This window comes from Plasmopara halstedii (genome assembly GCF_900000015.1).
Source record: "Plasmopara halstedii genome assembly, contig: Scaffold_2592, whole genome shotgun sequence".
Taxonomy (NCBI): domain Eukaryota; phylum Oomycota; class Peronosporomycetes; order Peronosporales; family Peronosporaceae; genus Plasmopara; species Plasmopara halstedii.
The window spans coordinates 238,269-248,680 of record NW_020189499.1 but is presented as its reverse complement, the minus strand read 5'-3'; the positions used below and the strand labels follow the sequence as shown (position 1 = coordinate 248,680).

General features: G+C 46.1%; 2 protein-coding genes across 2 annotated transcripts; one reads left to right on the top strand and one right to left on the bottom strand.

Moving 5' to 3' along the window:
• Positions 1-1,925: 1,925 nt before the first annotated feature.
• Positions 1,926-8,231, top strand: PHALS_04336 (Anaphase-promoting complex (APC), subunit 1 (meiotic check point regulator/Tsg24); the record flags this gene model as incomplete). The annotated part of the gene is made up of 1 exon (XM_024718432.1): positions 1,926-8,231. One exon carries the CDS (start codon positions 1,926-1,928, stop codon positions 8,229-8,231), a length of 6,306 nt encoding a protein of 2,101 aa, XP_024583832.1.
• Positions 8,232-8,606: 375 nt separating this feature from the next.
• PHALS_04335 (poly polymerase) lies at positions 8,607-10,059 on the bottom strand (the record flags this gene model as incomplete). Its single annotated transcript, XM_024718431.1, has 3 exons — positions 8,607-9,057; positions 9,130-9,789; positions 9,857-10,059. 3 exons carry the CDS (start codon positions 10,057-10,059, stop codon positions 8,607-8,609), a joined length of 1,314 nt encoding a protein of 437 aa, XP_024583831.1.
• Positions 10,060-10,412: the final 353 nt, after the last annotated feature.

Here is a 10,412-nt window from a genome sequence, read left to right as displayed (position 1 = left end):
GGAAGCCATATTCCACACGAGGGTCAATGAACGGCCGTGGATGGGCGCGCTTCAGAGCCGTCTTACGGGCAGCTTCTAGCTGCCGCCTCTGTGTCCTGTCGCGGCCATTGTTGATTACGCCACGTCCCTCAAGTGCAAAATCAGTAATGTTATCTCGATTACATCGCGCATCTTGTGCAGGATGTGCAACCCTTTGGTTGAGCGCCAAGACAATAGAAGCAACATGACGATGCCGTTAACAGGCGGAACACACACACACCTATGTTGGGCAAAAGGCTCATTAAAATACAATTGGCTGACCTAAACAAGCATTGTATGCGGTCTATACGACCACATTGCGACCGCGCTACATCGGAGTGTTCACGGTGGTAGCAAACAAGGGATTGAGCTGTACCCTGAATATCCTGAAGCAAAATACGAACACACCCAGTGTTTAATTTGAACTAACCAAAGCCTCACCACGACCTCGCTCATTCGATCTAGCCAGATGTGATAAATTTGGCTACGCGTGAAGCAACGTCGCTGCCATCCTTTGCAGCTGAGCTATCCTTTACTCCAAAGCAGCGACGCAGGTTTGAACCACTGGGGATGCCTCAGGCCAGAGTCCAATGACGAAGCTCAGGAAGCAAATTTGAAATCTGGCCTCGAAAACACGTGAGCTATCGGAGAAAAATGTCGACGTGCCACCCAATTCAGAGAGGTCATGACAGCCAGCCGCAGGAGGTTCATCTCCGCCGATATTGCTTGATAAGCAACGAGCGGCCTACTTTCGCAGGATCGCTTAGTGGGCTTTACCAGTATCGTGATTCGAGGGATACGTACTCATGGGTATTCGAGCCTCCACTTCAGCAATATTTATCTGGTGCCGTGGCCACTAACATCCTGGCGCACTATCAGCCTCAAAGCCTTTAGGTCCAAAGGCTAATAGTGCTGGGAAAGGTCGGCTTATCTTTGTCATTACGAAACGGGAATGCGATTAGTTGCTGATAACATGATGGTCGTCATTTTTCAAACCGGGTACTTGTGCAGCTCGTCAAGATTTGCGCCGATTGTCCTTAGCACAACAAGTACAATAAATATAGCTCCAGCGAGACTTCTCGTTAGGTATACGATCTTGCATTGCTGATCAAGATTAAGCCTTACAATTTGAAAGGTGATGATCATGAGCAGAGATTCTCCCAACGAGAGAGAAACCCAGGCAAGTGCAAGATAAAGGCGCAAATGAAATTTACGTAACTTATGAATTGCTATATTGCAAAGACTAGTAAGATTCTTACGACTTGTCAGATACTCTCAGCATTGCCACTTAACATGGTCTCCGTGCGCACATATGACGTTAATAGACGCTGCGATACGTGCACTAGGCCATTGACGAACGGAGATTGTCGAACACCATAAGTGCTGAAGTCATCTGGCAAAGAAGTTTATGCTGCGATGTCATCGACTGAGCAGCAGGAATATTTTTCTCCTGTAAGGTGACACGGTTAGCTTACCAAAACTAGCCATGTCTTCTAGCAGGAGAAATTTTTTTTAACATCCACCCCATTCGAGGAATCTTGCTTCGCCAACGAAACATGTCAATTAGGCCTAGGGTGGGTGGCGCTCCTCACACGCGGACGCTCGACGATATAAAACCGCGCGCTGTCGATTATTATGTTTGACTCGGACAGCTTATGACTGGCGCTCCTCACACGCGGACGCTCGACGATATAAAACCGCGCGCTGTCGATTATTATGCTTGAATCGGACAGCTTATGACTGGCGCGGCACTCTGCGAGCGATAAGCACTGAGCGCGTGAATATACCCCCAGCAGCTAGCGCCTTATGCACTTATCTCAAAAGCATGTTCGGCGTACGACAATTTGCTTTTTTGTCAAATATTTATATTTTCTGGTTCAAAAATATCGAACATTTCCGAGACGGTAATGACAACACCGAAGATCCACGTGCAATGTGCTGGTGTGCGTTCCAATCAATTTTCTCCACCACCAGACGACAACGAGTGCTCATTCGTTGACGATTCAAGCTATGCATCTTTTCCATTTCTCGTGCGTGTGGAGGTTAACAGCGTCTCATTCATAAATCGCGGGACGCACGTCGAGGAGCGGCGCTTCGTCTTCTCAGAGCGCGTCGTGCACGCCGTGTTGGCAGACTTTTCTCAGCAACATTTGTATAGAATGACATCACATTCCAATGTATCATGGGATGGCAGTACAGCGCCAAAAGAGACGTTTCAGCTCCAACTCCATCCCCACTTATGCGTTCTCGTGCGCTCCGACTGCTTGAACATTTACACGGCAGCCGGCGAAGTGTTTGAGGTGGCGCTACCTTTTCAAGCTAATCGCCTTTTTCCGATTAAAGGTCAGGGTCTGCTTATGCAGCGCAGTCCAGCGGTACAGATCCCAGTATCAAGACAAACCCCAGATATTGCGGCAATGGCCCTGGCCCGCAAGGGTCGACGTGCAAGCACGAGCAATCGAGGAGACAACAACAAATATGATTATAGCTTTGAGGGATATAAAAAACCAACACGACCAAGGTATTTTACACTCAGGCATCCTCTTGATGAGATTAAACCTATAGCTTTAAGTGCAGCCACGATCAATGGAGAAAAACTATTTATTTCAGACTCTCAACTAGAAGGTGTGGATGTTTTGATGGATGGAGTAGGGCCTATTTTTGTTGCCTTCCATCAATATGAGCAGAATTTCTGTGTCTTTCGGCTGAATGTACTGCAAAAGTCGGCAAAAGAGCGAAATCCAGAGATTCGAGTGGTTGATGGACCAATGTGGACAAGGTTTTGGACTAAAAATGACTTAAAGGAATCACGGGTGTGGATTGATCCAGATTGGATTGCAACGACGCTCTGGAAAACTTCGCAAGTAGGCTCTATCAAACCAAACTCAGCATATTTGTCGCCGATTGCCTCATCATTTCTTCGCTTGTCCACTCCACCTGATACACAGAAGTCATCGTTGCTGGAGTATAATTTTAAAAGAGCGTTTTTTGCATCAAGTGTCGACAACTCTCCGTTGTTGTGCTTGCTGGACAAAGATACTGGAACTCTGCTGCTAAAATCCGTCGTCGAACTAGATAACGAGAATAACGAGACCGTTGCTCTCGATAAAGGCAACAACTGCAGTAACAGCGTTCGTATTTTGCACTGTCTTGACGCGGTACCTATTCGACAACCTGGCTCTGTAAAGTCATTTAAAAGTACCAACATTGCGGATTTTGAATTCTCAACAGACATTGTGGTGCTTGAAAGAGACTATTCTCTCACCCTGTACCGGGCGCATTTTCCAATTTGCTATTTGGTCGTTCTTGACGTGGAATTGAGTAATATATTAATGGGAGCTGTTGGTAAGGGTGATTTGACGAAGAATGGTTTGAGCGGCAGCGTACATTTAAATGCTGTCGGCAGAGGCTCTAACTACGAGATTATCTATCCAAATCTTCGCGGTTACGGTTCTGAAAAAAAAGTGCGATTTGAGCATCCACTACAGGTATTATGTTGTCCACTTTTAGAGCAGATTTATCTTGTGCTGGCTAGCATTATTCCCCCTAGAGACTTTTGTGTACTTAAAGCTCATGTTGTCAGCTTGGCACAGTATAAAGCTCAAAGTTGCAGACAATTACATGAATTTACGGGGCTAGAGTGGCAGGCTTTTAGTGAGTGCATCCTCAATCTACAACTTAAGCAATCAATTGAAGAAAGTAAGGTTGGACCGGAAGAAATGTCCAGCAACGACGCAGAGATGACTGCTACTTCATCATTCAATGCGCTACAACTCAGTGAGTTTCATGATATTTATCAGTATGAGCACGCCATGCTATTCGCCACGATGGACCTACCTGTGATTAAATCCACTGTTAGATGCCATCGTATTACTCGGTCGAAAGAAGTCAAAACAAATACCGGATTGTCGTCTCTGGGTATCTCCAGTGAGGTAATTTTTGCCGGACTTCACATGCTTTGCGAAGATTTGAAAATGTCAACCACGCTTCTACAAGATCGATTGCATCTGGCAAAATTCTTGCTCGCGATGGCTAAGCAACTAAAATTGGATCGCTTTATCGAGTATTATCAGGCGGATAATTGTGTCTTGCAACGCTGTGTAGAGCAAAATAAAGAATGTGTCGAAACGAAACGACCCCGAAAAACCTTAAAGAACAGTTTGCTCTGCTTTTCAGCGTACGGATCCGTTCCCGACTTGCTTTTGTGGCTGCAAGACAAAATATCGGCGACGTCAAAGAACTTAGTAAACTTTTACACGCTTTTTGACGATGTCATCAAATTTTCTGGCTGCCTGCATCGACTCTATGATCGTCCACTTCGACGCACTGACTCGATTTGTCGAATTTTTGGCTTCATGTGTCCAAATTCGGTGGAGAAATATTCTTGTGTGCAGACTGCTCAGTCAAATACATCTGAGCTGATCATGTTTCTAACACAAGATCCTGTCGGTAAAATGCTATCGATCGACGACCTTCCTGTTGGCCTAAGCTTTCCCATAATCCAAACCATTAATCAGTTGAAGCACCATCCACCCTCATTCATTACCGAAGACATATGTCAAATGCTGGGACGAGAAGACCTCAGTGCCAGCGCAGAACGATTGCCCGATTATTTTCCAATCTCTGAAAGGGAATACCCACGCATTGCCATAAGGAAATCAGAAGACTTTCGAATTCAGAGCGACAAGGAAAATCATAATGAATGTGATGGTCTGGAAGATCTTATATGTCGAAGCCAGCCGCTATTCCCATCTGATCAGAGAATGAAGGAGGTTGCGCGACTTCTGCGCTCGAGTCGCCCGCTGTGTCTGAAACTTGAGAAAAAACCAGATTTGTCGGATCTTGATTACGCCCAGGAGCAGCAAGCTCGTTTGTTGCTTCTCTGCAAACGATCGATGGCACTCTCAGTAGCTCGTGGTATGGTCACACTGGGTAGTTTGGATACTTCGTCCGCTCAAACACAAACTTGGCGACTCCGAATCCCTGCGCTGCCCTTGCAAGGTCGAAAACCACCTACGAATGCTATTGTAGAGCTTGATCTTTCTGGCTATGCCAAAGAGTTGACCTACTGGCCTCAGTTTCACAACGGCTGCGCGACAGGCTTACGCCTTCCAACACACGATCTCTCGGGTGTAATAAATCGCCATTGGATCAAGTATCATCGACCTTCAGTCGGTGATATGACGCAGCGAAGCTTAATCGGAGCTGCAGGCAGTGAGCAGGCAACATCAATGCAGTCAACTGGTGGTTTTGGTCGTAATCTGGAAGAGGCATATGCAGCTCATGCAGGATTGTTGTTGGGGATTGGACTCCGTGGACATCTTAAATGCTTATCCATGGCTGATGTATATAACTATTTGTCCCTGTCAAATGAATTTGTGACAGTTGCGATCATGCTTGGTATGGCAAGCACAGCTGCTGATTGTCGACGTAAGCAAAAGCAGCAAACTTCAATGTCAACGACTGATTCAACCGACGAGCAGAGTCAAATTCCACAAGCAGCACATACGCTTGATGAGATGGCGTCACTTGAGGCAAATCATTTTTTGACCGGCTTTTCTGACCTTGCTTCGTCCGACGCCACACCTCTTCTTGGAATTGGTTTAGAGCTGGCATTAGAGCGATCAGTTTCCAAGATGTTGTGTTTACATGTCCCGTCTTTGCTGCCGCCACCATTCAGGGGATTTTCAGTGCCTGCATCAACTCAGACAGCAGCACTTCTTGGACTCGGCATTCTGTACCAAGGAACAGGTTACCGGTTAATGACAGAACTACTGCTTGCTGAGATTGTGCGATCTCCTTCGAGTTCTCAGTTCGTGGAAAGCACTGGCACTACAGGCTCATCTACACCATCGTTTGATCAGATTGATGGTTATGCATTAGCAGCAGGAATGGCACTTGGCCTTGTTACCCTCGGTCGTGGTCATTCCACGACGGGAGACCCTGGACTGGCCGATCTTAAGCTCGAAGAAAAGCTGCACAAGTACATCGTCGGTGGGGCTCAACAGTCTCGAGAATCAAATGCGATTAGAAGCTGCTTGTATCGTGGCCGACAAGCACAAGGGGATGGTAGTCTGGGCATCGGCCAAGATTTGAGTGGCAGCACAACAGGTCACATGGCATCTGAGAGCAATGACACTAGTCGCGAAAGAAGGCATCCAAGCAATCGCTCCGGGGCTCGTGGTAGCAGCGAGCTCGTGAACATTTCGGTTACTGCCTGCGCAAGCGCTCTGACTTTGGCCTTTATGTACATGCAGACAAGTAATAAAGCTGTGGCGGCGCAACTGGCAGTACCAGACACACTCATTCTTTTAGATCACATTCGCCCGGACATTCTCTTAGTGCGCACGCTGGCCAAAAATCTGATCATGTGGAACGAAATATCACCTACAAAGGAATGGATCGAGCAAAATGAAATTCCCGCGCAGCTTCTGCAAGAGTATACCTCAATTCAGAAACGTAAAGGAGGAACGCAGGTGAAAAATTCAACTGGCCCGGCGTCCCATGCGGATCTTAGTTCGATCTGCGAAGCGTATGCAAATATAGCAGCAGGTGCGTGCATGAGTATGGGGTTGCGTTTTGCAGGTACTGCAAATGTATCAGCTCGGGCAACACTTCGTAGTTATGTGGTGCACTTTCGTGGCTTGAGAAATAATGCATCTTCGCCCACAATGCTTTTAAGTGGAAAAAGCAATGTTGTTGCCGCTGCAACAGGGCGTGCCACTGTGGAGCGATGTCTTGCCGTGTGTGCGCAAGCGCTTGCACTTGTTGATGCGGGTATGGGCCACGTTGAAACGTTGACATTGTTGCGGTCTATAACGCTGCGACAACGTGTGGACTCAGCAATGACTTACGGAAATCACATGGCGCTGAGTATGGCAATCGGCTTGCTTTTCCTTGGCGGCGGACGTGCCACGATCTCGCAGTCGAAAGAGGCGATTGCAGCATTAGTGATTTCACTTTACCCAATGCCGCCAATAAATACGGCAGATAACAAGTATCATCTACAAGCTTTTCGTCACCTTTACGTATTGGCAGTGGACAACACGCGATATCTGAACACTGTAGATGTGGATACTCAAGAGACCTGTACCGTGCAAATTGACGTCACTTTGGCTCCTAAAGCTAAGGTCCAGCGAGTGTTTCAAACTCCGTGTCTCCTACCTGATATTGCAACAGTCAAACGTCTTGCAATCTCGGATCCTGAATATTATCCGGTTGAAATTCTGTCATCGCCAATTTCGGACCAACTGAAGTCATCAGGACCCGTCAATATAAGGACAGCCAATTCAATACGATTGGAAGTTTTGCGGAATAATAACGTGATTCTCTTGAAGCGCAGGCATCGTAAAACTTTGAACATTGCATACCCTACGGGCAGCACCGACAACAATCAACTGAGAAGGCTTTTTTGTACATACTTTTTGTCAAGTGATTCTAATGCTGTTGATGATATTAAAGATAATAAAAAAATTGACGATCTATCTGTTACAGCGGATTGGGGTAACAGTTGGTGGTCAACGCAGTTGAGTTCTTGGATACTGAAGGACGCCTACGAGGAACTACAAACGGTAAAGCTTTTATTTCTCAATGCGTTGCACTCGCTCTTTCGCCTGCAGCAAGTGCCACAATTGTCGACTGCCATAGACGTTATAAGCCTACTCATGTTTAGCAAATATTGTCGTCTGCACTTGAGTCTTTCCGGAATCGTACTTGATTCAAAAGAGTTCAAGTCCACGCAATCCACGACTCCGCAAGACTTCACGAAAAACAGTTTTATCCTTTTTGAGTTTGGTGAATGGCTTACGAACCAAACGGAAGAAGCACTCCGCGCGTTGTGGTATCGTACCTCGCTACATGTTATGGCTTCAGCGCGAGTCCAATTGGTGCCGTTGACATCATACAGTGTATCTGAAGCATTTTGCTTTAATGTGTTGGTGCAGTATTTCGCTGGACCTTCCCTGTCCATGGTGTCGATTGCAGTGCATCAAAGCCTCTCTTACAAGGGTTGGCGAGCCAGAATTCAGCGAGCACTAGCACGCTCTCATATCCAGCATCAGTCACGGCAAACAGCACAATTTCAACTGTCGCCTTTTCTTGAGAATCAGAAGCTTACGGATATAGAAAAAACATTTTGGCTGAAGCTGGTTTCGTTCTTCTTGGAGACTGAAGGGCTGAGTCAAGATAAACGTGGAAAAAAGCAATATGAATGACAATAAAGTTACAGTTTGCAACTGTTATTTAATTTATCGTCTTTTCACGCATACCACCCGCTGTATGATGACTGCCACTCACATGAGTTTTGACTGTCTATTTATCCTGGTTCGACATAATCGACGAAACAATTTTCATCAGCGCGAGTATGGTCTTGGTCAGTATATTTTGTCTGGTAACTCCTTTATCGCTGTTTTTGCGAGTTGAAAACATCACGTGAGATCCGCTGTAATCTGCTCACGATCATCACTGTCACTGGTGAGTATCCGCGTAGATTCTTCGCAGGTGTTACTATATCTAATTTTTATTTGGCGGGAAATAGATCTTTTTGAGGTGTTGTTCGTTGTTCTGCCACACGCTGCTAAGCACAACTTTTAATTTAGTTTAGCAAATGTGATTTTCATTTTACGTCTTTTGCGTGGCGGCGAAGCGACGGAGGGAGCTGGATTCAGTGGCTTTTTCATCAACTTCACTGGAGAGGTAATCGATTGTTGAGCTGCAGATCCGTTGATCGACCTTTGAGTATAAATCTCGCCACAATCTAGCACTTTCTCGTCCAGGCTTTCATTTCCGTCTAGCATCTTACCATCGTGGTCATGCTTACATGTACTTTCAAGGGATACCACCTGCATCACCACTTTTGGTTTTTCTAGAGTAGCAGTCGCTAGATGAGTGTTGGTTCCTTCTCCTCCATCGGCTGCTGGGTCAGGACTCCCTGGTTGCAAAAGGCTGTCTTTACCATGGGTTGATTTGGGAACTGGTAAAGTAGGCTTCTGACTGAAAGTGGACACATCCCCATCCTCTTGAGAATGCATACCGTCATCACTTGAAGGCGGAGGACTCGGAGCAGCCGCCTCCTCTGCTTTCTTCTCATCTTCCCTCTTCTTCTTCATAAACTCTCGTCGGAGGGCGCGCGCGACTGCCCGTCCACCCATTTCTTCGAACACGATATCCGGCAGGGTTTTCCAAACAATTGGAGTTATTCGCACGTCCATCGTAGGAGTTCGCTTGTTCCAGCGGTATAAATCGTTATTTTTGAAATATTCTACTGAACTATCAATGCTCACTTCACGACTGCGCAGCTGGCGGCGATCGATGTCAAAACCGACGTAGAAACAGGAACCTAGCTTGCTCGGCTGAACTTGTGATTGATTGGAAGTCTGACCATTTGGATGCTCATTGGAGGGCTTGTCACCACTCGTCACGTAACTAAGTGCGTATTTTTTGGTGAAGACACGCAAACTGCAGAGTGCCGGATTGTACGCTAAAGACTCGACAAGTTTACGCATGCGAGATTCGCAGAAACTACACCACGCCTGCTCTTCCTCCTGCTTCACGGTGTACACCTCGACTGCAAGGTAGTGTTGGTGAACAGCAAAAAACTCAGATGGCTCAAACAAAGGTCCCCATTCTGACCCTCCTTTACTCAGGACGTCCTGAACAATAGTTAAGCCACGTTTAAACTCTTTTTTCATCACTGCAAGACTATGGGTTGACACGTTAAATGACGAATTCATTGATGGGTAAGCAGGCGTCAATATCGGCATTACTTGGTAGCTATAATTACACCAACACACAATTTTGGTTAGTAAATAAGAAAAAATCTTAAAAGTGGTCAACTGACCGATTGTGACCCGCATTAGCGTTCCAAACTTCTAGACCAAGTTTTGCATCATGTGCCTTGCATAATTGTATGGCGAGTGGCCATTTCCAATTGTTCAAGACCATAAAAAAGCGCAGCAACAATGTCGAGGGCGCTGCCGTCGGATAAAGCTGGTTGATAAAACACACCAGAATACACCAATTGACACCTCCAAGGTATCCCATCTTATTTGAATACAGTCCACGTCTTTTTGCCCATCGTCTGACGATTCGCAATACACTGATGAAACTTTCTCGATTCGGTGTCAACTTGATCATTAGTTCGGTGACACGCGGACCGTTGAGACTCTTTTCGGTGGCTGGATCCACTCCCACCAGCACATGATCATCCAATATATTAAGATTTTCTGGAATTGAGTTTCTTGGCAGAATTGCGATCTGAAGATCAATATTGATCTCCTCGTAGTCGAACGTAATGAGCGGCACAATAGCGCCTTCAATGGCCACAAGCTGTGAAACCTTTGGATGTTTTAGAAAAATCTCTTTAAGCGACGAAAAAAAGTCTTCACGAGTAACAT